Raw genomic sequence first — 27,185 nt, 5'->3', positions numbered from 1 at the left:
TGGGGGGGGGGGGGGAGGATTTCTCTCTTTTTGTCTCTGTCTCTCTCCAGAGGTCTCATGTGCCCTATGGTTAAAAACCCAAAAAGAAATAAATCTCTGTGTCTGTTCTAGTAGTAGTCTTTGGAAAACAAGCAAATCTGTTTTGCAAACTAGGCAAATCTAGACTGGTATTTTCATATTGTCAATCTTTTTATGCAACGTACATCATTTGCTCATATTCATATATTCAAAATGAATGAATATCTAATAAATACAACTTTGATTCTTTTAATATAAATACAAAAGTAGTAGGTTCCTTGTGACGTCCTTTACAACAACATGAAAGGTTGTCCTAGAGACATGATAAAATGTGATGGGGGAAATTATTTACTAACTTTACAGTGGGCTTAGAAAAGTTACTTGAATTGTCTGAAATATGGAGGATGACATTTTTTATTATTATTTAGAACATACTTTGTTCAGATATTTCTGAGAAAGGTTTCTGTCTTTTTGATTGATACCATAAATATTTTTAGAGGCAAAGAGGTCATAATTGCACTTTGCTTTTATTGTGGTTGCTTATTTTAAGAGATACATTAACAAGCTGGAGGATGCTCCAAAGAATGTGATCAAGATGACAAGGAGATTTGAAATTAAATATGAGAGAAATATTTGTAGGAACCAGAAATGCTATTGGTTTTGAAGAAGAAAAAGTCAGGCAGGGATTGCCATCACTGCAGAACTGTGAATGTGATTGCCTTCTGGGTAACTTCAGACCTGTCACTGGAAGAAGAAATATGTTTTTTTCTGTATGAGTGCAGGGGGAGGTACCACACCTGTGTATGGAAGTTATAGAACATGTATGTTTAGAAAGGAAAAGGGATTTTCCTTGTAACCATTATATTCTAAAAATTCTTGTCCTTACTACAATTTTTGCTTGCTGTTGTTGAATTTTGTAAGCTCTTTGATGGGAGTATGAAAGTTAATACAATTGATAATGTAGGTGGAAATGTGAAAACTTTTGCTCATATTTTTCTTCAAACCTTTATCTCTTCCTTAGTGAATTTTGGTTCTAAATTGGTACAGTTGTGTTCAGTAGATGATTCTGTAAAAAGATTGCTGTCGGGCCATCCGGTGGCATGGTGGTTGGGGTGGCTGGATCCCTCGTGACCAAATTAAGTAATTGGAGTCCTGGACCCAATGGCTTGAAAAACACACACCTACACAAAATCCCAAAAGGAGAAGGATTGGGCATGGCTGTCCCCCCAGGGAGTGATTTCTCACTTTCTCTCAGTGTCTCTCTGCCCAGTACATGTCCTATAACAACAACAACAAAAAATAAAAAAGATTGCTGTCATAAAGAATCTTGATGCTGAGATTTGAAAAAAATTCTTTAAGTTTTGTAGGAATGCTTTTCATCAATGAGAACAACCTGTAAATATATGTTAGTTAAATTTAATTTTGAGAACAATAGTTTACTTTTTGTGTGATTTTTAAATTAATTTTTAATTTCAATATTTATCAGAAGACTATATGAACATAATTTAAAAAGGCAACATCTTGTGGGAGACAACAGTCACTGATTTTCTTCCCTAATTTCTGATTACTATAAAAAAAAACAGACTTTAAATGACTTCAAAATTTTTTTGGCTATTTCCTTCATATTTCTAACCTATTTAATGTGGGTTTTCTTTTTTTAATATACAGTTTTGGCTTTTATGTATCGACTTCTTTACCATAAAAAGAAGAAGATAAAGATTTGGTACTTATTTTTGATTTTCCAGAGGGTGTGTGCACTCATGGAGGGGGGCATAGTGAGCACCCTACACCCACCATGGGGCATAGTCACACTGCAGTCTCTTCTGTCTCTCCCTTTTTTCAAGATTTTTGGACACACGTGTATGTATGTCCGGCATGTTTTTGAAGCTGCCAGATCTGGGATTTGAACCATGGGGGGGTTATGTGGATTTCAACCCCCTTATCCACTATGGTTTCTTAACACTCCATCTATACTCTCTATCTATACAGCCTTTTTCTTCTCAAGTTTATTTATAAATATCTAATTTTCTTCATTTGCTTTGTTTTCCATGTGTATATTATTAATATATTCCCAGATAGGTAATCTCTGGCAGAAGTGACTTCTTTAGTGAGGTGCAAGGAGAGGAAACATTTGACAGAAAAATGTAAATTAAAAAAAAATGTATACATCATGATGGCGACTTTATGTAGAATGTGAAATTAGTAGAAATTAAAAAAATTTTAACGTACTAAGACATAGAAGTCGTTTTTGGGTATTTTTATAGTCCTCTACTTGAAAATTCTGCTCTCTCTGCCTTTTATGTAACTTTTATCCCAGGATTTTGCTTCTACCCTCATTCTGAGAATTTCTTTCACCCCTAACCTGCATTGGAGTCTCTCTGGGACCCATACATCTCAATAGACAGGTTAGGAGAGACAGACAGACATACACAGCATCCCCACCAGGGTCCTTGCATCACCGTCTATTGCTAACCCTGTACCTACAGACACTCATGTGCCTAGCATATTCTGGGAGGTCTCTGTATGTGAACTGAGAGCCCCCTCCTATGTGGGCCAGTCTTGTAGAGCACTATGCCACCTTTGTGCCACAATCCGGCCTGCTAGGAGGTCATTTTGGGTAACCATGTGGCTGAAATGTTTTATTCTTCTCTTATTTTAAAAAATTGTCTACATTCACAAAGGTGAAAATACTCTTGGGACTTTTTTTTTTTTTTAACTTTTTTTGGAGAGTTTTTTTTTTTTTTTTTTTTTACTTTGCACGGGGGTGGGGGTGGGTATAGGGCAAGTGCCCTACCTGGTGAGACAGAGAAATAGAAAGCGAGAAATCACCCCTGTGGGGATGACCACACCCCAATTCCTTCTCCATTCTCCACACACATCTTGCACTCACACATGCCTGGGGTGAGTTTTTTAAATCTCTGAGTCCTGGACTCAAACTGCAGTCGACTATGTGGGAGTCCAGAGACGTAATAACCATTACGCTATCTGCTGGCCCAAGTACTCTCAGAACTTTTAAGGTATTGCTTAGTCCTCTTCAGATCTTCAGTGTTGCTGTTGCGAAGTCTGATGTTATTCCTATTTCTAATTCTTTGCGACCCATTTATTTTTCCTACCTTTGTGGGAATATGATCTTTTTATCACTGCTGTTCTGACCTTCATACTGAAATATTTTGGTATAAATCTGGTTCAGCATTTTAGGCATTTTTCTTTCTTTTCTTTCTCTCTCCTTTCTTTTTTTTTGACCTGGCTTGAAAACAGGCTTTTTATAGTTTAGAGATATGTTTTTCAGTCTTCTTTCTGGGGAATAAAACAGTCAAGTTGAGAAAAGTGACTGGAGACAGAGACTTTCCAGATTTTAGCATGGTACCTGACAACAGCCCTCAGCTATGTGTGAGCCTAGAGTCCCTTTGGTATGTACCAATAGATTCAACTTTCTTGAGACTTCTGCTTAGGGTCCAGTGAGGGTAGGCTTGTGGCTGTCGAAGAACTAGTGTTCAAGCGATTTTCAACCCTACTTAACCTTGCTCTCCCAAGCCACTCATGTCCAGTTCCTTCAGTGTATCTTTCATGGGTCCTGAGATGAGAATCAGCTTCTATTTGGCTTCTTTCACCTCTGCAGGAGTTTCTGTTTTGGCTTTCATTACAAAGTCATTATTTACTATTGGTATATTAAGTTCATGTTCTTCTAGATTTTATTGTTAAAGAATTCTGGTACGTTTTGGGCTTCTCCCTTGTTCTCCATCCTGCTGTCTCTTAATCAGTTATTAACCTTTTTATTTCTTAGATGTCATTTCATTGGATGTTTGGGAATGTAATTAAGACATTTGTAGATTTTTGCCCATTACTTTTTAACTGGAATGCCTTAATTAAGTTTAAACCATTACTTGAATATTATTTCTTAGATGCTTGCTCTAAGTGTTGCCAGGATCATACAGTGTAATGTTAGTGGCTTTCCAGAAAGCTTAAAATAATAGTTATGGTTTATATCGTGTAGATGCTGTGTATATATATAAAATAAATTTGTTCATGCAGGTTTTATTTATTTATTTTTTTTATTTGGACATGCACTTGCTGGAGAGAATGAGAGGGAAAGTGAGAAAGCACTCCTTCCATGGGGGATGGTCACACCATAATCCTTTCTTCATTTCTCCCTCTTTTCAGGATTTTGGGTGTGCATGCACACACCCAGCATGTTTTTCAGGTCTCCGGGTCTGGGACTCAAACTGTGCTGTCAGCCATGTGGAATCCAGCTGTCTCAAATACCATGCCATCAGCTCACCCCCTCCAGCTTTTTAATGTTGATTTCTGATAGACTGATATTTTGGACTATCTAACATGTACAGTGTTCTGGCATCAACAGTTTGCAGAATCTTGATAACATGTTAAAGGCATCATCCCACCTGTTCTAGATTTTAAATGTATAATTTTGTAACATGGAATATTATATGTATTTTTTTAGAAATACTAGTATTGGGATAGATCTAAATATCACATAAACTTTATTAATTTGTGCCGATAATATTAGCAAACATATAAATTTCCACAGCCTATTGATATTTTCACCAACTTCGTGAGATCCCGGAAGGAGAAAAACAGTAATAGTAACTAAATAGGCTTTCTTACTTATTCGTTCACCACAAGTCATTATATAAATTGGACTAATGACTGTTTGCAAAATTGTTTGAGCCAAGTCAAGAGCAAAATACTGGTGAACATATGGAATTAGTCACACCATCTGGTTACAGTCATACCTGGTTGGTGGTCGTTAAAACTAGAACTTCTGGAGATTTGCATGTGATGTAATTACACTGCAGAAACATATTGGTCTCTACCAGTAGGTTGCTACTTAAAACCCGTTAACTGACAAATTTGCTTGCCAAATACCAGTACTATAGTTATTAACTTTTTGTATGTCTGTACATAACTGGAGACTTAAAATGTGTTTTAGGATCTGGAATTGGTACTGGCCTTGCAAAAATGATGTGATTTACTTGCCCAACACTTTCATCCAGTAGTTATGACTAATAATACAGTAAAATGTTTTATAAGCACCAAATTCATGTAGCAACTAGGCTAAGTAAGCTTAGGAAAAAATTGTAGTACCACCAGCTTCCAGGAATATACCTTGAATAGATAAATTTAGATCCATTAAGTATTTCATTCATCGAAATGATCAAATTTGATAGGTAGAAAAAGATAGTTTGCTAATGAGAAAAAAAATTATTTAGCGCCAGCTGGTGGCATGGTGGTTAACGTGGCTGGATCCTACGTGGCTGACCATGTGGTTTGAGTCTTAGACCTGGCTTCTTGAAAAACATGCTGGCGGTCCAGCAGGTGGCATGGTGGAAGCACAGTGCTTTGCAATGCTAAAAGCTAAATGGGAGATGGAGTTTTGGTTCCCAGGTTGACCTGTACAGATGAGGCACTCTCATGATTCTGTGATACTGGTTGGCTGAAAGGACTGGACAGGAGGTAGATCATGGTATGATACATGTTGAGGGTGCCTGTATTTCTCTCAATAAATAAGTAAACTTGAAAAGAGATATTCTTAAATATAGCTGAATAAAAAATATTAAGTAATATTTGGGGGCCAGGAGGTAGTGTGTTGGTTAAGGTGCTGGACTTCCCACGTGATTGACCATGGTTCGGGTTCTAGACCTGGTAGCTTGCTTTCTCCCTTTACTTTCCTCTCTGTTTCCCTCAAGCCAAATTTAAAAAAAAAAGTAATATCAACAAAATTAAGTAAATAATTTTCTTAAAAATTTAATTTTTTAATATTTCCTCCCCCTTTATATTGGTTTAAAAACTATGAATTCAATATATTTTATGGTCACTACTCAAGTCATACTCTTCATACTGATATTCTACAATTAATCAGTACTTTAACCTTCTTCTAATAATACAAGGTCCTTAAAAATACAAAGTTACCTGGTTGGGGGGGGGGTGGAGAGAATAAAAGAAACTGTGGTCAGCCATGTAGGAGTCCAGTGGAGTCCAACCCTGGAGCTGGAGAATCTATTACAGAAAAATAAAAGTACAGTTGTTAAAAATAAAATATATCAGACTTTAAAAACAAACAAAAAGCCATAACCCAAACAACCCAAAATTTAAATCTCAAAATTGTCAACACAAAGAGGAGAACTCTCTCCTGGTTTCTGTTGTGGCAGTCTGAATGCCCCTAGAAAATTGTGCCAAAGAGTTTAGAGAACAAATAGATAATAAAAGTAAGCACGCACATGCACACTAGCAAACTTCAGATAACTGTTTTGGATAAATTTAATCTTCAAACAATCTGATAAAATAACCATTTGGAAACTGAAAAAAAAATTACAAGATTATCCTCCTCACTTAAGTGTTATTGTTGGCAAAAATGGTAAATTTGTCTTGTTCCCCCCATTGGACATTATTGTAATCAGATGTTTAGATTTGCATATATGTTTACAGTTTCCTTGGATATCCCTTTCCATCTCAAGATGTTATGGATCGTATTTCTTTATATTAATACAGTGAGTGTGTGTTTAATAAATTTAGTAAAGATCTTTTGGATAAAAACTTTTTTTTAAATCTAAAAATACTATTTTGATCTTAAAAGAGCTTTACTGTGTTCACGATTATTTTCTCTTATGATAACATTTCACTGCCTTCTGATTTTCATTGAGATGTCTTTTAAATTTTGTTGACTCTTTCCTTCCTGATTGCTTTTAAAATCTTCTCTTTGTCTTTAAAGTGTCAACAAAATGTTTCTAAGTTTGGATTTAATTTCATTTTTTTTTTATTTTGATAAGCTGTTCTTTCTATGTCTGTAGGTATTCACCTTTTATTGGAACTGAAAAGTCTTAGCTATTATCTCTTCAAATATTATACCTCTTCATTCTTTTAGCTCTCTCATCAGAAAGAAAGAGAATTTTATCATTTTTCAAAACAAAACCAAACCCCTGTCTTTTCTTTCTTCATGTATGTCTGTACTGCCTTCTAGGTCATTTGTTCTTTTTGATTTCCAGTTCATTAATTCTTTCTTCAGGTGTGTCTAATCTGCTTTGTAACAGATTTGTTGATTTATTTTTTATTTTTTAAATGTTTTTGCCATAGGATGTGTACACTTGCTGACAGAAACAGAGGAAAAGTGAGAAATCACTCTGGGGAGAGAGATTTCTTTCCCTCCATTCTCTCCCCAGGATTTTGGGCATGCACAACATGTACTCTGCATGATTTTTCAAGCTGCTGGGTCTGGAACTTGAACTGCGGTTGGTCATGTGAGAGTCCAACACCTTAACTGTTACACCACCTGCTGGTTCCAGTTTGTTGAATTTTAATTCCATGTTTATAATTTACTTCTGAAAGTTCCTTTTTTTTTTTTTTCTTCTTTTTTTTTTTTTGTGAGAGAGATTTTTCCTATAGGATGCATACACTTGCTGGAGATACAGAAAAAGAAAGCGAAAAATCACCCTCACCCCTGGGGTGATGGCCATTTTCTCCGTTCTCCTTTTGGGATTTTTGGGCATGCACGCACATGCATGAGTTTTTCAGTGTGAGTTTTAAGCCACCAGGTCCGCTCGTAGATTACATGGGAGTCTATTGCCGCAACCATTATACCATCTGTTGATCCCCCGAAAATTCTGTTTTTAAATTTATCTCATTACAGTTACATAATCCTTGTTTTTTTTTTTTTTTTTTTTGGGAGAGGTTTTTTTGCTGTAGGGTGCGTGTGCTTGTCGCCAGACAGACAGACAGACAGAGAGACAGAAAGTGAGAAATCACTCCCCAGGGGGGATGGCCACGCCGCAATCCCTTCTCCATTCTCCTCTCAGGATCTTGGGCACGCATGCACACACGCCTGGCGTGAGTTTTAAGCCACCGGGTCTGGGATGCGAACCGTGGTCAACTACATCGGAGTCCAGCGATATAGCCATTACGCTAACTGCTGGTCCCAATTCTTGTTCATTTTTATTTCACTATTCCTTTATTTTAATAATTACTACATATTTTGTTTATATTTTGTAAACAGTAATTCCAATATTAAAGTTTTGGTAAGAGGTGGTATAAATCTGTTTACTGACTTAGTCAGTTGTTTATTTTGTGGTTATATTGATTTTTTTTTTTTTTACAGCCCCATATTTTATCGAACTTAAAATTCGTAAGTCCCGATAGGCTAAGTTGGAAATATATTTCTCTAGAGTATTTGTGTATGTTTCTGATGGTATCAATTGCTAGTAGCAAGCCTAAGCTAGTGTATGCCCCGTCTGGGGTCTTAGGTTTAAAAGAGATAACTCAAGTTCAGCATTCTTTTTCTTTCTTTCTTTTTTTTTGGAGAGGTTTTTGCTGTAGAGGGGACGTGCGCTTGCCAGAGAGACAGCAAGCAAGAAATCACCCCCACAGGGGGCATGGCCATACCACAATCCCTTCTCCTCCATTATCCTCTCAGGATCTTGGGCACATCCACACGCATGCACGCGTGCGTCTGGTATGAGTTTAAGCTGCTGGATCTGGGACTGGAACTGCTGTCGACTACATGGGAGTCCAGTGACATAGCCGTTACGCCAACTGTTGGTCCCTCAGGTTCAGCATTCTCACCTTGGCCTTAGCTATTTTTCGACATTTGCTTTCTGATCAGTAACCAGACTTTATAGAGGGCTGTCAAAAAAGTCATGATGCACTTTTGCATAGAAAAACATAGAAAAATATGTGATGACTTTTCCGACAACCTAATATATGACATGGGACAGTTCTGGTTGCAGCCCAGTTTTTTGCTTAAAGAATAATTTATTTAATCTATTTTTATTTTTATTTATTTTTATTATTTTTTAATTTGCTGTGCATGCATGACAAGTGGGGGGAGAGGAGAGAGAGAAAAGATAGCCACCAGATCCTGGATTTGAACCATGGTCAGCTGTGTGGGAGTCCAGCACCTTAACCATCATGCCAACTGCTCACCTGCAGCTCAGTTTTTAATTTTTTGTCCAGTTTTCCTTTTTGGGGGTGGAGGGGAAGGAAGGTTGTTTCCTAGAGATTTCCCTAGCATGTCCAGCTATACGTTATTATTACTATTTTTTTTTTTTGCTAGAGGATGTGTGTGCTTTCTGTAGAGAGATGGAGAGACAGAGGGAGAAAGTAGTTGTCAGTGGAGTGTGGTCATGCCACAAATCCCTTTTCCTACACTTACACTTCTCCATCCTTTTGGGATTTGGAGCACTCAAGTATATGTACCCAGTGTTTTTCTCTTTTTCTTTCCTTCCTTCTTTTTTTTATTTATTTATTTTTTTTTTTTATGTTTGCTGTTGGATTTATGTGCTCAAGCACTTGTATGCGTGAGAGAGAAAGCTAAAAATTGCTCCCCGGGAGCATGGCCACACTGCAGTCTCTCCTCTATTGTCCTGTCAGGATTTTGTACGCGTGTTTGACATGATTTTGAAGCCGCAGGGTCTAGTACCGTACAGTTGGCCATGTGGGATCCAACTGTCTTAGCTTCCATGTCACCTGCTAGCCCCTAGTGTGTTTTTCATGTCACTGGGGCCAGAACTTTAACTGCACTATAGGCCATTTGGGATCTAGCTCCCATAACCACTAGGCCATAGGCCAGGCTTTTTTTTTTTAATAATTTATAAAATATCTATTATATTTTAGCAGAGGAGCTTTTTCTTTTTTTTGTAATTTGCCAGCAGGTGCTCTTGCTTTCCAGAGAAAGAGAGAGGAAAAGTGAGAAAACACTCCTCATGAGAATGGTCAGGCCACAATCCCTTCTGTTTCTCCTTTCAAGATTTTGGGCATGCATGCACATGTGCTGGTGTGTTTTTCAAGCTGTAGGATTCAGGATTCAAACTGCGATTGGCCAAGTGTGTTACAGCTGCCTTAACCACCACACTACTAGCTAGCCTACCTTTTCAAAATATTTAGTCAGCCATACTCTTTGGAGACTATGAGATTTAATGAGATTAAATATACAAAGTATCTGTATAGATACTCCACATAACTATTAATTTTCATTTTTCTTACTTAATGTTGCCAACCAGTTTGTATGATTGCTTTACATCACACCGTTCATTTTTGGTTATTTGTTGTGGACACATTCTTTAATCTTTTTTCTAATTTAAATTTAATGTACAGCTATATTCTCTACAAACTTTAAACTTACATATATATTTTGTTAATAGTTCAGGAAAAGAACTATCGATCATTTTAATTTTCTGTTATTCTGGAAATAAAGTTATTGAAAATTAAATTTTTTGTTTTTGTTTTTTCAATTTGCTATAGGGCATGTGCACTTGCCAGAAAGAGGGAAAGCCAGAAAGCACTCTCCTGGGGAGATGGCCACACCACAGTTCCTTCTCCAGTTTCCTGTTGGGATTTTGACACTCACATGCGCACCTGGCCTGTTTTTCAAGCCTCTGGTGTGAATTTTTCTTGTGTATAGGGTGAAGGTATAGAATCTTTTGAGGATTGAATATTGGTAGAATTTATATCTCAGTACAGGTTCTAGAGGGGCCAACAGATGGTGTAGTGGTTATGTTACTGGACTCCCACATGGCCAATCACAGTTCAAGTTCTGGACTTCGTGGCTTAAAAGTCATGTCGGGTCTGTGTGTGTGCATGTGCAAGATCCCAGGAGGAGAATGGCATGGCCATCTCCCCTGGGGCATGGGGAGGAGGAACGGTGATTTCTCACTTTCTCTGTGTCTCCTTGCTAAACTCACACACCCTATAGCAAAAATCTCTCTGTCTCAAAAGAAAAAAAAAAGTTCAGGGTTATTAGCTATATGAATTGCTATTTTTCTCATTGTACTGTTAGAAGCATAGAGGTATAATTCTTTCCTCCCAAATCTTCAAAACATATACCTTTGTAATAGTATTTGCAGTTTCCTCATTTACACTTAGTCTTGTCTTTTCTATTTTTAAAAGAGATATGTAGTCTTCAACAAGTTCATGGAAAAGGTGTATTATGAAAAAACTGGACATCAAATCTTTTTTGCATGAGCATAAACTCATACTTTAATTCCAGTTTTTCCACAAATTCGTTGAAGCCCCCTGTGTTACTAAGAAGGTAGAAAGGTAAATACTTGCCTGGAGGGAGCAAGGAAGAGACAGTCTTAGGGATTAAGGAGAGACAATAATTGCTTAGTGAGAGGAAAGGGGCAGAGGCATTTGAGAGAATAGGAACAAGTTAGTTCCTACTTGAAGTGTTTTGGGATAAGATAGGATGTAAATATATATATCATAAATTAATAACCTGTCCCAAAAGTGGTAAATTTGATTTTGTTCTCATAACACAGATAAATTAGAAAGCAAAGTGTTATGCATAATTTATAATAATAGCTTTCCTACAGCTTTAATTTATGGTTGCAGATTGTAAAGATACTTGAAAGTTATTCATACTAATGTTACTTCTTCATGGTTAAGTGTAAAATTTTATTGTAACAAAATTGCTCTGGCTTATTTTTCCTCCTGTTCAATTTTCATTTACATGTTTTTCGACTTATGAAGAGCAAGAAGTAATATACGTTACTGTTTTAACTTTTAAAGCAAAACAAAACAACGAAACCCAAATTAACCTGTACCTCAAAATGTGAAATAGATGAAGTAAATGTTTCAGATCAGTGTGAAAAGTATGCCATTCATTCTTCTCTCCCAAGTGGATGTAAAAGGGGGAAAAAGAAGCAGCTGCATGCAAAGGTTCAGGACCCTTTGTTACTTTGAATTCTCCTTAGGGTTTTGATTTAAAATGTTATACATTTCTACCATGTTACACACCATATTTAATTATTAAATGTTTTCAGAATATTTTTGAAAAGCTTTTTGGTTCACTTATGCTATTATTTAGTATCATTTAATTTGAATAGATGCTCACATATTGATTATTATTAATTCTGTAAACATATTACTAGTCAGCTGCAGAACCTGGATTTTACATGAGGACTTTATCAAGGAATATGATCCCAAAGTACTTTTATGCAACTTTGCATATGTTACTTGTGACCTTGCAAAGATTATTTAGTCCTCATTCTTGTGGGTGGATAGGGCATTTGGTGATAGTTGGGCAAGATATAAATAGTTCTTACTCTGAGTGCATTTGTATTCAGTTTTTTTTTAGGGGGTTGAGGAGGAGGGGGAAAGGTTTTTGCCATAGGATATGTGTGTTCCTGGGAGAGACAGAAACAGAGAGAGAAAGTGAAAAACCAATGCCCCTGGGGGTATGGCAGTCCCTTTTCTTCTATTCTCCTGGGATTTTGGGCATGCACACACATGTACCTGGTGTGATTTTAAAGTTGCCAAGTTCAGGACCCAAACCGTAATTGGTCATGTGGTATTCCATTGCCTTAACCACCATGCCACTTGCTGGCCCCTCTATTCGGTTTTTCATATACATGGTAAAACATCATCAAGATGCAGTCCTCTGGGCCAGCAGGCAGTGTAGAAGTTAAGGTGCTGGCTCCCACATGGGTGACTGTGCTGTTCATGTTCAGGACCCGACAGCTTGAAAATCACTCTGGTACTCATGGGTGTACTCCCAAAATTCTAAGACTGTGGGAGGAGGAGACTGGAGGAGAAAGGATGGAGGCATGGCCATCCCCACCCCCCACCCCCCAGGGTGATTTCTTATTTTTCCTCTCCGTTTCTCTCTGGTGACTACAAACAAAAAGATAAAGTCCTCTCAAGGCCATCAGTACAGAAAATATTTCGGGATTATAAAGGTCCTTAATGTAATGGAATGTAATCATAGTAGGTAAGAGGCCAATCAGATGAACTGCAGTTTGAATCTCAGCCCCTGTGGTGGCTTGAAAAACCCATCAGGCGCTTGTGGATCTGTGCCTCAAATCCTAACAGGATGGAGAAATGGAGAAGGATAGCAGCGTGACCATACCCCATGGAGGAGGCACTTTGGCCGTCTGCCCCTATCAGAGGAACACGCATGCCCTCTGACATAAAAAATAAAATAAAATAAATAAAAAGTCAAAATCCAGTAATTGCCTGTCTGGCTGCTTCTTGAGTGCCTTCTTTATTTCCCTGTGGTTCCCTCTTGAATGCTTGCTTACTACTTTCTTGGGTGGTTGAAAGTCTTCCTCTTTTTTTTTCTTTTTCTTTTTCTTTTATTAATGATGGAGCCCATTTGTGGACATGTGAGGGAGAGAGAGAATGAGAGAAAAGCACCTTCTACAGGATCTGCCATGAGCCACTTCTTTTCTCCAGCCCATCAGATCTTGGGCACTCAAGCACTTGGCCTTCTATGTTTCTGGGCTGGGGATTTGAACTGCACTACCATGTGGGATCCAGCTTCTCTTCAGTAACACATTACTGCTGGGCCGTGAAACTGGTCCTTTGAATGCTCTTAATCCATCTTTTAATTGATAGACTGATGGCACTTTATTCACATTGATTGATTAATTCAAGTTTCCTGACATTAGTTTTCATACAGTTTTGTAGATTAGCTTCAGACTTATTTATTATTTTTATTTGTATTGTTTTGCTATAGGATGCATGCCTTTGCCAGAGACACAAAGAGAGAGTAGGAAAGTGAGAAAGCACCGGGGGTAGGGGCATGGCCACTTTGTAGTCCATTCTCCATTTTTTTTCTCTCAAAATTTTGGGCATGCATATGTATGCACCTAGTGTTTCTTTCAAGCCCCCGAATCTGGGATGCTATCTCTTCGCAGATAGAATATTTTCTTTTCATCAGAAGCACATACTTTTTTTTCTGGAAGCTCATGTGTTGAAGGTACTATGTATTCCTAGGTGGTTCATTGAATTTATCTTTAAATATTATTTGGTGTGAGTCTAACCAACTTTGACATCTTGTGAAGAGTAATAGTTTAAAATAATTTTTCAGTACTTATAGTTTTTGGAATAAAAATACTGTTCTTAATTAATTTTAGGTTTTGCCGTTGGGTACGTGTACTTGCTCGAGAGAGACAGAGAGAGAAAGTGACAAATCACCGTGTATGGGGATGGCCATGCCAGAAACCCTTTTCTGCAGTCTCCTCTTGGGAGACACACATGCGCATATGTATGGCATGATTTTCAAGCTTCTTGGTTCAGGTCACAAACCATGGTCTCCCTGTGTGAGTCTAGTGCCTTAACTACCATGCCACCTGTTTGCTCCCATATTGTTCTAAAATTAAATGTGCCTGTTAAAAGTATTTTTAGTAATTGTATGTGTCATTAAAAAAATACTGTATGTAATAGTGAATTTTATAAAATATTTTATTTTTTAGGCGAGGTTTAAATCCACCACACAGGGTGAAATCTATCTCCATGACAACATTCACACAACAGGAAATTGAATTTCTTCAAAAACATGGAAATGAAGTAAGTGTTTTTACAATTTTCAGCTTTTTTGATGGCATTCATTTTAGTAAGCTTAGTAAGTTTTTATAAGAGTGAATTTCACTGTCTAAAGTTATTTTTGTGTTCATATATAGAAAGTTTAGAATGTACTCAATAATGTATTTGGAGTTTGTCTACTGCATAGATACCTTAAACCAGAGTGAAATGTATGCATTTAAAATTTATCAGTATTGAATATAAAAGGCATTTTTAGAGGACATCTAGTGTGAAGTTATTGTTAGTCTTTGCTTTTAAAAGACAAAAGAAAAGGAAAAAGAATTAGCTTTGCAATACCGTATTAAACTTGCTAGGCATTCTGTGATCAGCTTTCACTTGAGTCCTCTCCTATCTTTTTCCTAAATTCATAACCGTAGATATATGATGTTTAATGTTTAGCATATGCTCTGTAGGGACTTGGTTAGTATCTTTGAGGTGTAGCCTTAATGTCATGGGGAAACGGATGAAGATGTATAGGGGAGTTTTTTCCTTCTCGTCTTTAAAGGGCTTCCAGTAATTCATTTCTGTTTGCTTGTTTGTTTTTAGTTCTGTGTTTTACTATTTGTAAAAATAATAATATTTCTTAAGTTGATAAAATTAACAAAGTGAGCTTTTTAAAAATTATCTTAGGGGTAAAGATGAACCAGTCAACTCATTTGATTAGTAATTGCATTGATACTTCACAGGAACGTCTTTTCATTTTCTAGAAAGGAAGCGATACATCAGTTGTATACTTCTGGTTGCATACCTTTTCCATCTTTTCTTTTAAGAGAGATTTTTGCTGCAGAGCGTGTGGACTCACTGGAGACAAAAGACAGAGAGAAAGTGAGAAATCACCACCCAAGGGAGATAGCCATGTCACAGTTCCTTCTCTTTCATTCTTCTCTTGGGAATTTGGGCATACATACACATGTACCTAGTGTCAGTTTCAAGCCAGTGGGTCTGGGACTTGAACTGTGGTCAGTAATGTGGGAGTCCGGTGCCTTAACCACTATGCAACCTGCAGACTCTCTTTGCCATCCATAACAGACATAAAAGAAGTTAAATGTTAAGATTTTTCTCTTTCACCTTTAGAAAATGTGTGCAAGCATTTTTTACTCTTTTTTTCCTAATACTTTGATAATTTTAAAATTTTGTATCTGCTTGTGATATACATGTATTTTTTGGTTCTAAAATAGTGAAGTGTAAATTCACAACTGAAATTTTTTTTATTCATTTCTTCCATAATAGAGACAGAGACAAGAGAGAACTAGAGAGGCAGGTACCCCCACAGGGTTTTCATGCCATTGTCTACTCCATTGTCAGCCAATCTGGATAATGGGCATACATATGCAGTTGTGCTCAGGGAAGGCCCTTTCCCATATGGGTCCAGTTTACCTCTGCCATCACCTGGCCCCTGGAATATTTTTAAATACATAACTCAGTTAAGTGAGCATGCTTTGAAGTCTCTAAATTTGCCGATGACAAGTTATTTTGAGTAATCTGTTTTACAGACTGATGTATATGTTACAGACATAAACATAAAGCTGGATGAAAGAGTAGGAAGTTTTTAATAACAGTAAGCATAGAACCATACATTTACTGATTAAAGTACAGGTTGAACTATTTGTATAAAATTTGGGACTCACCTAGCCATGCAAACTTGAAGTTACTTTGTAGAATATTGGCTTTGTTAAAAGAAAAACTTCAGACAGTTTAATTTAGTGGAGCAGAAATTGAGCAAAAAAAACTCAAATTTCCCATCAGGGACCCCAGAATGACTTCCAAGGGACTCCAGGTAGCTTCATGGTTGAACATATTTATGATTTGGAAAGGGAAAATGACACATGCAGGAATGGGCACGTGACGAACAAAAACAGAAGTGAGGGGTGAGGTAGAGAAATAATTGAAATAATTACATCTAGAAGTTTATCTTCAGTAATGGCAGTTTAAAACACAGGCTATCTTTGATGGAAGTGTAGCTGCTATGATTGACTGTAAATTAGCAACTTACTAAGGTTTGCTTGTGGTAACTGAAACAGGCTTTCTCAGGTCAATATACAGTTTAGTATGCAAAATTTTAGAAATCAGAATGGAGTCAGAAATCAAAGGATATTATTTTCTTATATGTCAGTAAGGTGAGGTTAGGTGGAGATTTGTCTAAAAATACGAAGATCGAAGGTATATATTAATTTTGCTAGAGGGAACGTGCTCTTGCTGAGGTCAGGGGGAGAAAAAGCGAGAAAGCACCACCCTCCTTATGGAGAATGGTCAGGCTGTAGTCTCTTCTCCATTTCTCCCCTTTTTTGGGGGATTTTGGGAATATAGGCACATGTGCCCATGCCTTGAGGTTGGGACTTGAGCTGCAGTTGGCCATGTAGGGTTCAGGCAACTTAACCTCCAGGCTACTGGCTGGTCTGAGGCATATATACTTTTAATTGTGGTAAGAAAATTTAACATGAGATCTGTTTTCTTAAAAAATCGATAGCCGTATCATACAATATTGTTAGTTTTAGACACAATGTTGTGTAGCAGATCTCAAGCAGTTTTTCATTTCCAATAACCGAAACTTTATACCTATTGAACAGCAACTCTTCTTTTCTTCAACTGTTGATACCCACCATGTACTCTCTGTGTCCATGAGTATTTTTTTGCTCAAAAATTTCCTTTTTTTTTTTTTTGAAATAACTAAGGTTGGCAACATAATTCTTTTCACTGTGTTGTGGTATGCTATTCTTCAACCCATTTGCCTTATCTACATGCATTGCTGTGCCTGCTAAATGCTTTTTTCCTGAGCTCCTCCCACCTACATCCCTGAAGGAACATTTTTAAGGCTGAAACATCAAGGTAAATTAAAAAGAAATACTTGATTTTAGGGAACGAGCTATATCAGAAGGTAGCAGCAAAATGTTAACTGTTAGAAATTACTGGAATGGATTTATGAATCTTCAGTTCTACAAACAGGCATACAAATTGAAATATCACTAGATGAAGTTACATATGTGATACACAGGCTTAACTGGAAAAGGGCCCAGCTCAAGGGACAGTTATGTGTCAGATAATTGCAATAGGGTGTTAGCTAAATTATGATAAGAATTAGAAGTTTCCTAAGTGATATGGAAGAGAGATTCAATTATGTTGGTGGAAAGGTGAGGATTGGGAATACTTCTCAGAAGAGGTAAAGTAAAACATTTGCTGGTTTTTGAGAGTGACTAGAATTTAAGCTGGCAGAGAAAGACAACAAATATGGAACAAACAGGGCACAAAGAAAAAAGAAAATTTTTAACAGTTGCTAGAAAATATACCAGCCTTGTAAATACTTGCTGAGAAAAACAAACATGTCTTCTCATATACAGTGTACCTGAGGATATGTTAAAACCAAAATATACTGGGTATATTTGGCTCTTTAGAGTATCTATATTTTTCTATTCTTCAGGTTACTATTATGAAATTCAGGGCAATTGGTACAACTTCATAACTAAAACTTTTATGAACTTAAAGTATAAACGTTTTATGAGCAGTTTATCTTATTTGAAAATTCACTAAAAAAATTTTAGTAAGATTTTTGCCTTAGGGCATGTGAGCTTGCTGGAGATAGAGACAATGCAAGGGAAAGTGAGAAATCGCTCCCAAGGGGGTTGGCCACACTACATCCGGTTTCTATTCTCCTCCTAGGATTTTAAGAGCGCGCACACGTGCTCACACACACACACACACACACACACACACATACACACACACGTGTCTAGTGTGATTTTCAAGCTGCCAGGTCTGGGACTTAAAACGTGGTTGGCCACATGGACTTCCAGTGCCTTAACTACTATGCTACTTGCTGGCCCCCAAACATTCACATTTTAAGTATAACATGGATAGACAAGAGTACACAGACATAAAGATTACATTTCAAAACATTTTGCCATGTTTCTACTGTTATCTTTTACTAGGTTGGAAAGGCCCCTTCTCATTCACATAAATTGTGGATTAGGAAGGAACTATTGTACCATCTTGTTCATGAGTTGGATTCATGTCTGAAAATGACTGTTTTCAAAATTAAAAGATTAGAAATAGAAAGCATGTTGGCTTTGGCAGCAGTCTTGGGTCTACCCACACAGAGGAGTTTTCATGTACTGGAGGTTGTGTTTGGTTCTTGTCACTATTAGAGGCTGTTGTCATTATTGCTAGCTTATACAGGCAGGCACCTCAGATAACAAATGACTTATAAGGTGTAGAACAGAATTAACTTGCATGCTATGTGCATAGACTGCTCCTCCAGATATTACTGTGTGGGAAACATTTGTTAATAATCATATGTGTATATGATTTGTCTTCCATACTTGTATTATAGTTGTGAGCTTCCTAGTGCCCAAGAAAGTCATTCTCTAAGCTCAGAATCAGAGTGGGAAGGTACTGCCAAGACACAGAGCAAAGGGCATGAATGTAGAGAAGCCATTAATTGAGACCATGGTGTAGTGGCTTATCATATATATATATATATATATATATACACACACACACACACACACACACACACATATACATGGAAGAGTGTACATTTCATTCAGAACTCCATCTTGATTGCTCACTGTTTAGAAAATCAACAAAACCAGTGCCAATAGGAATGATAATGGGTGGTCAGTAAAATACATCTGTATTGGTCTGTTTGTGTAGCTATAGTCAGCACATAATGTGATTACTATTTATAAATATCATAATGGTCATACTTTTCAGTATTACTTTAGTGTTTTCAGTCTTCCTCAGTATGGTGGAGCAGATTTGTACATTATTAAGTTACAGAATTTAGTTATACCAGATGTTAGTAAGATACTTTTCAGTGAAGCACTTTGTATTGATTTGCTGGAATAATTTTTTTAAAAGTTTGTTATAGGGTGTGTATACTGAGCAGAGAAGAGAGAAAATGTGAGAAAGCATCCTGTGGGAGGATGGCCATGCCATAATCCCTTCTCCTCTCAGGGTTTTGGATGCATGCACACACGCACCCAGCATATTCAAGACCCTGAGTCTGGAACTCAAATTGTGTAGTTGGCCATGTGGTACTCGGCTGCCTTAACTGCCTGCCACCAACTGAACTCTGAAGTAACTTAACAATTTTTTTCCTAAAGCAAAACATTTCGCAAAGTTTCCACATATAGCATAATATCTTCTTCTATATCGAAAAGTTATTTAAACAAATCTATTACGTTGTTGGGAAAGTTATGATGCATTTTTGCATAGAAAAACATAAAAAAAACCCACATCATGATGTTCCCAACAACTTAATATTACTTTCCTTTATGTGTTTTCTTTTGTGATACTGTTTTTCAGCAGTTTTTTCTTTAAGATTTTTTTTTTAGGAAATTTGCCCATTTAATCTAAATTGCCTTATTTATTGACAAAGTCATTCATAATAGTGCTGATCTTTTAATGTGTATGGGGTCTATAATTTTGTTGTTTCTGTCTGTTTACTCTTAGCTTATTAAAGGTAGAATCTAAGGTTATTGATTTGATAACTTTTCAAATATTAGCATTTTTAAAGCAATGTATTTCTCTCTAAGCTCTACCTTTAACTGCATTTCCCCGTCCCCTTTTTTGTAATTACCAGAAGCTCAGAGACAGAAAGTGTCCCTCAGTGGGTCAATTGTCACACCGCCATACCTTCTCCATTTCTCCCTGCTGTTGGGGCTTTGGGCATGTATGCCATATGCCAGTATGTTTTTCAAGCCACTAGGGCTGGAACTCAAACCATGGTTGGTTATATGGCTTCTGACTCCTTTGACCAGTAGGCTACTACTTCATTGATATTTTCTACCTAATCAATTATTAATAGAGCAATTAGACAACTGGTTATAGATTTGCATAGTTTTCTCTAAATATATCATGTTTTATTTTCTTGGTGTGTTTTGGAACTCTGTTATTAGGTGGCAGTATATTTCTAATGTGATTATTATGTCTTCCTGATAAAAGTTTCGTTCTTTCATTATGTATTATTTTAATCTTGGTAATACTCTTTCTTGAAATTTACTTTATCTGATATTTGTTGTGCTACTCCTTTGTGGTGATAGGATATTTTGGAGTGTTCTTTTCTGGAATGTGACTCATTTAATGTATTTAGATAATGCTTTTTGTGTGTGTGTGTGTGTGTTTATCCTTCTTACAGTTTAATGAATGTCTTGAATATGTAAATTTGTTATTCTCCAAATTGTGAAAATTTCAACACTTTTTTCAACAGTTTTTTTGCCTCATTCTTTTTGGACTCCTTTTGAAATTCCAGTACCGTGGATGTAAGATATTTCAGTATTCCCTGCAGTTTTCTGAGATTCTGTTTATCTATTTCTTAATCTTTTCATTCTTTAAATTGGCTGGTTTCTGTTTATCTCCAACTGACTCTTTTCCAAGTGCTAATTTTATTTTTTCAAGTTGTTGAAGTACGTGAGCATTACCAGAGAGAGAGAAAGTACTCCCAGTGGGGCACGGACACACCATAATCCCTTCTTGCATGCACATGTGTTCGGCATGTTTTTCAAGCATTTGGGGCTGGAATTCAAAATTTGTGTTTGAGGGAACCAGCAGTTAGCGTAGTGGCTATGTCGCTGGACTCCCACATAGTCGACCGCGGTTCGTGTCCCGGACCCGGTGGCTTAAAACTCACGCCGGGCGCGTGTGCGTGCGTGCCCAAGATCCCGAGAGGAGAATGGAGGAGAAGGGATTGCGGCGTGACCATCCCCCCTGGGGGGTGATTTCTCGCTTTCTGTTTCTCTGTCTCTCTCTGTCTGTCTGGCGAGCGCACGCGCCCTACACTGAAAATCTCTCAAAAAAAAAAAATATGTGTTTGACAATGTGGGATCTGGCTCCCTAACGACTAGGCCACAGAGCTGGCCCTAAAGTCTAAATTTTTATTCTATAACATTTTCCAATAGTGACCAGCTAGAATTTTATTTTATTTAATTAATTAATTAATTATTTTTAACTTTACTTACTTATTTATTTAAATTTGACCAGAGAGGAACAGAGTGAGTGAGGGAGAGAAAGTGAGAAATCAAGCCGCCAGGTCTGGGACTTGGCCATATGGGAATTCAGCACTCTTAATCACCATGCCACCTGTCAGCCCAGAATTTTATGTTTTTTTTAAGTTTACTTCATTTCTTTCATAAGAGAGCGAGAGAGCAAAGGAGCCTATGTGAATGCACATCCTAATAAGCGGATGTTTCTTCATTTTCTCTTTTTATTTTTTTAAAGATATTTTTCTTTCTTTTTGAGACAGAGTTTTTGTGTTAGGCATTGTAGGGTCTTTACACTGCACTACACCCCAGTCTCAGCCAGTGGAGATCACAGGTATGCATGCACAGGCCTGACGTACTCAGGGAGGTTCCAGGACAAACCTGGGACATTGCCCACGTGGAACTGGTTGTTATCGCTGTGCCATTGCCTGGGCTCCCAACCGGATGTTGGGGTCACAGTCCATGCTCTGCTTCAGCCAGCCTCAGATATGGGTATATGCCTTCTTAGTGTACTCCCAGAGGTCACCAATGTGGAACCCTCCCACATGGGTCAGCCTTTCAGAGCATCACAATTTACTCCTGCACCACTGCTCATTCCTTAGGTTTACTTTTTTTGTTTTTTTAAAAACACTATGAGGCCAGCAGATGGTATAATAGTTACATCGTTGGACTTCCACATGGCTGACCACGGTTCAAGTCCTAGACCTGGTGTCCTGAAAATCACATTGGGTACATGTGCATGTGTGCCCAAGATCCTGGGAGGAGACTGGAGGAGAAGGGTCTGTGGCTTGGCTATTCCCCTGGGGGGGTTATTTCTCACTTTCCCTATCACTGTCTCTGTCTCCGTGTGTCTCTCTATGGTGAGTGCATGCTCCCTAAGGCAAAAACCTCAAAAAAACTCAAAAAACCTACAGATTTACTTATTTGATAAGTTCTAGTTTGTCTTATTGATTGTCCCTTCTTAATCTGTTTTTGAAACCTAATTAAAACTCCCCTTTCTATAAATCTTATTTTAACATAAAAGAATCTTGCTTGGATATTCTCCCTGCTTTCTCTCACACTCTCATTAACCTGTGAGCCACCTATAAATTCACAAATGTTTAAAGAAAACTATTTTTACCCACTTCCTGGTTGGTTTATATAGAATATGGTACAGACTAGGTTTACTTCAGAGGCTTGTTTTACAGTTGGGTCAGTTACTATTTCTCTATTCCTTAGCCAATGATTGTGTTTCCATCCTCAGATCCTTTTCCTAATTGTAAGTTACCCTCTGATAGTAAACTTTTTTCAAATCCTGTGTGGAATTGACTGCTTAGGTCTCAGTGTCCAGTTGAACAGCCACCCACAGAAACTTACAGATAATTTTCTTACTGTTTCCACTCCATTTATTTTCTCTGTAGTGTTCTGAATATTTGCTGTTCCCTTTAATTTCATTTATGAACTTTCCTAATCTCTTTTTAGATTTTTTTGTCTTTCTGTTTCTTTGTACTTACCAGTTATTTAGAAAGTGAGTGTTAAATACCTAGTCTTTCACCAAAATTTCCTCTGGTACATTTTCTCCTATATTCTCAGGAACATCAGATTGTATAATAAATTGGCTCTTAAATTGTCCTCACTCTTGGGAAGTTGTTCTTCCAAGAAAAGGTCCCCCCTCCCCCCATTTTATGCCTGTGTCTCTGTTAATTCCCATACACATTATACTACTTGCCTCCAAGACAGATTTTTATTTATTTCCTTATTTAAAGCATTATGCAGGGATGCTGGAATGATACCATAGTAAATAAACCTGTGGTTGTAGTTATGTCAGGTTGGCCAGCTATCAGTGAAGGCTAAGGTGGTATTTCAGGCTTTGCATGCCCTGCCCATTGTGGATATTGTAGCTGAAAGCAGTCGTAGACAGTAGGTAATTATCATGTGGGCATGGCTGTGTCCAGTGAAGCTGTATTCGTTTACACAGGTAGCTCACAGTGTATAATATGCTGATCCCTGGCCTCTATATGATGTGAAAATTTAGGTCAGTGAATTTATTATTTCTGTCTAAATAACTTGAGAAGCTGAATGTTCTAGGTCTGAATGTATATTTTATATAGAACACAAAAAAGATAACATCTAAAGGAGGACTTAAGGAAGTGCTTTCAGTCATACACTTGAGATTTTAAGTGCCTGCTAAGCGTTAGATACTGAATGCATAGTTGTGCATTAGAGAGAAGATTTCTACTTCATTAAATTTACTTTTAAAAGCTATGAGACAAAAGGCATGAAATTAAATAATGTATTTTAACAGTGTGTATCTGGGTTTTGGTGTGGGGATGTTGCTCCTTTAGATGGTCAAGGAAGACTTTCTGAGAAGGTCAGTGTGAAATATAAGATGAGTTTGGAGAGTTGATTAGGGGTCAGATTTTGCTAGCTCTAATAGGCCATGAAAAAAGACCATTTCTTATGTTAAGGGAACCATTATGTTGTAGTTTGTGCTTAAATAATATTAAATACTCTAGAGTAAAATATGTTAAGTTGGATTTGATATTTCCTAAATCTGATAGCCCTTCATCTGTTAATTTATGTGTCTGGTTCAGAAACGCAATTTTGTCTCAGCATTGTTTCTCCACATGTGAGTCGTCTTCAAAAAGTTCATAGAAAATGTGTGTTAGGAAAAAGCTCTGCATAGATTTCAAGATTCTTCTGCACCGAAATAAACTAGTACTTTGTTTTTCTTTTAATGATGGAGAATGTATTTGCAGATATTATGAGTGAGAAGTAACCTTCACTGGTCTCATAATTCAGTGAGCTCCTCACCCTAGCTCTTCAGAATTTGGGGTGCCCATATATGCTGGTATATTTTCAAGTCAACCTGAGGATGTGAACCCATGGTCTGCCATATGGCTTTCCAGCCTTGAAGGGTACTTTTGTTAACACTGCACCACAATGGTTGGGCCTAAACTCATACTTTTTTACATTTTCCTTGAATTTTTTGAAGTCCCCATGTATAGCTTTTGTGTGTCTATTTTTAGTTATTCAGTTGGATATGTTCTAGTTCTTGCTAGCTCATTTTTTTGAAACCAAATGTTAAAGCTGGAATATGCCATATAGTTCCAAAAATGATGTATGTATGTCCTAGAGTATCAGTTTCTTTCACATAAGGCATAATAGTAGCTTTGTTTTTGTTTCTCTATCATCATCGAATTTATGTATTGTTTACATTAGGCTATTACTAATAAATACTATCCACTGGAGCTCTAGAAATGTTAGCATAGTCGTGCTAATGTAGGTTGGATGGGTGTAGGAAATGTAGTGTACTTGTTTGTCCAGTGTTTAACTTGAGTTAGGCATATATTTGAGATATTTTTCTGACTGTGGGCTTTTTCTCTCTCGTTTCTTCCTTTTAGGGCATATTGGTGATAGAAGTTTGTATAGGTCTATGATAACACTAGAGAGCTTCTAATGGTATTTTCTCTTTGTCAATATTTATTTCCACTTAACTTCTTTTTCTGCTTCCAAAAAGTAGATGTTATTTTTTCATAAATTTTCTTTTCTTTAACACTCTGTTTATTTTATGCCTGTATTTTAAGGGATGGATATATATGCATATATATATGTAAGTATGTGCATGTGTGTGTGTGTGTGTGTGTGTGTGTATACAATTGCATATACTTACAAAAAGAGGCAGTGATCCTCCATCTGTACTAAGAAAAAGATACAAAAGTCTGAAATATATTGGGATATATATATAAATTGGATTAATGAAAAAAGATTCTCTAATTCCAGAGCATCTATCTGTCCTTTCTTCACTTATGTTTCAGTCATGTCATACTCTTTTTTCTTTTTGTCTTCATTAAAATAAAAATTGGCATAAAGGTGAACATCCATTTCAGTGAACAAAGTTACAGATAATTACAGTTACATGCTCAGTGACTGTAATATGAGGTGGCCTGTAATGTGTTTCCTATGAGAATTGCAACAGTGCACAGAAATTTGGAAGGAGATTGTTTTGTTAAGACCACTTTGATTCTTTCTGCTGCAGTGTTAAAGGGAGACCCACAGATTCCTGTGTTCATGGTGAGACCACCCCTTCCCAATCTTTGCTTATCTTGTCACTCCATAGCCCACCACTGCAAGAGACCAGACCCCAAAATAATATATTTATTTAAAGTTTACGCTTGGTGTTCTATGGTAAAACATATTAATCCATTTAACTCATCCAGCATACCTATGAAGTAGGTCTTATTATTGTATTTTACAGATGAAGAAAAATTAAAGAACTTGCTCAAAAGTAAACTAGCTAACAGTTGGAATTCAAAGTCAGGCAATTTGATTCCCTAGTTCAGGCTTGTAACTACCACAGCCACCATATTATTCTATAATTAGTACTGATTTTCCTCCAGCCCCTCAAAAAGATCAAACTAATTTCAGTATTCAGCCCTTGCAAATGATGACATTTGGGTGTCCATGTTGCTCCTAGGTGCTGTTTCTAATCCCTTACCCCCATATGCCTCATGTTAATAGATTTTTACCATATGAAATGTCACAGCAGTCATTTCCTTTTACTTTAGATTTTAGCACCTTGCTAATGCCTTTTTTCTACTAGTGTTATTCTTTTTGACAGTCCCAGTATCCACATAAATGATCCACATGGCCTCCTGGATTCCTTGACTTATCTGTCGCCAGTAATTCTTCATTCCATTTTAAAAACTTTCATTTAACTCCATATTTATTTTTTAAAAGTTTATCTCTTCCATTAGAAAGAGAGACTGGCAGAGAGAGTGAGAGTTAGAGACACAGCACCCCAACAGAGTCTTGATGCCACCTTCCACTCCTTGTTGCAGCATGCTTAATCTTGGGCACTTGTGTGCCAGACATACTGAGACAGATCTGTGGACACTAACCTGAACCTTCTCACATGAGTTGGCCTCACATGGTGTCATGTTTTACCGCTGTGCTACTGCCCAGCCCCCTAGACCTTTTACTTATGCTTATGTCACTACTCAGATTTCAATTTTAGACAACTTACCCTCTGACCACCATTGATCCCCTCTACCCATTGCATTCCTTCTAAAACTTAATTCTGACGATTCTGGGGCAATCATCTGGACCTCTGTTCGGTTAAAACCTCTTTGTTTTCCTCGCCCTCATATCTTTACTTTTCATAACCTAGCTAGATTCCATGGTCTGTTATTATAACCTCCCCGTTCCAGCTCCTGTCCTATTCTACCTGATTTCAGTACTCTACCTACTTTGTACCTGAATTGTCAGATGAGGCTGGAGATAAGCACACTCTTCTGATTAGTTTCACTTTAAATATTCATCATCACATCTCCTGAGTGCTACCTGCAGTCTTAGTCTATTCACTCTCACTCTCTCCTCCTTCACACTTTGACAAACCCTCCCCTTTGAGTTGATGATGCTTATTATTATTTATAAAAAACAATAATAGGGATTTGAAACCTATTGGTGAATCTACAAGACTAGAAGAGCAATTTTAGTAGAATGTTGGGAACAGAAGTCAATTTTTCAGAGATTAAAATGTGACTAGGTCACAGGAGATAGACACCAACATCCTAGGTTTGTCGCTAGAATATTGGCTCTTAATGTTAAGTGAATCTTGCCCAGTTACAGATATAGTGGCTAAAATTTGGAAATCCTGAAAATTATATATAGTTTGAATCTCTCTAATGTTCTAACATGGAGAAAAGATGATATGATGAAAATTACAAGCAGAAAGGAAGTTTGAATTTGCTGGGCTAGATTCTACTAAAATTTAGCCTATCAGAATCACCTGGAGGGCTTGATAAGATACAGATTGCTGACAGCCACCGAGGGGTGCTTATTTGTTAGGTCTTGGTGGCTCTTGAAAGTTAACATGTCCAATAAGTTCTGTTAGTGTAGGGA

The 27,185-nt window shown here is 37.2% G+C and overlaps 1 protein-coding gene across 6 annotated transcripts in view; it reads left to right on the top strand.

The window, feature by feature from the left end:
* AGFG1 (ArfGAP with FG repeats 1) overlaps positions 1–27,185 on the top strand; it is an 87,567-nt gene that overhangs the window by 17,654 nt on the left and 42,728 nt on the right. For all 6 annotated transcript variants that reach the window (XR_003547090.1, XM_027766452.1, XM_014582459.2 and 3 more), the window contains exon 2: positions 14,220–14,313. Coding sequence is in view for 5 of the 6 variants with exons in the window: in XM_027766452.1 (XP_027622253.1) it covers positions 14,260–14,313 (54 nt within the window). In the remaining variant the exon portion in view is untranslated. The remainder of the gene's footprint in view (positions 1–14,219; positions 14,314–27,185) is intronic.

Source organism: Tupaia chinensis, unplaced genomic scaffold (genome assembly GCF_000334495.1).
Source record: "Tupaia chinensis unplaced genomic scaffold, TupChi_1.0 Scaffold000066_1, whole genome shotgun sequence".
NCBI classification, from domain to species: domain Eukaryota; kingdom Metazoa; phylum Chordata; class Mammalia; order Scandentia; family Tupaiidae; genus Tupaia; species Tupaia belangeri.
The sequence above is the reverse complement of the archived record's forward strand: the minus strand, read 5'-3'. Positions and strand labels throughout refer to the sequence as shown.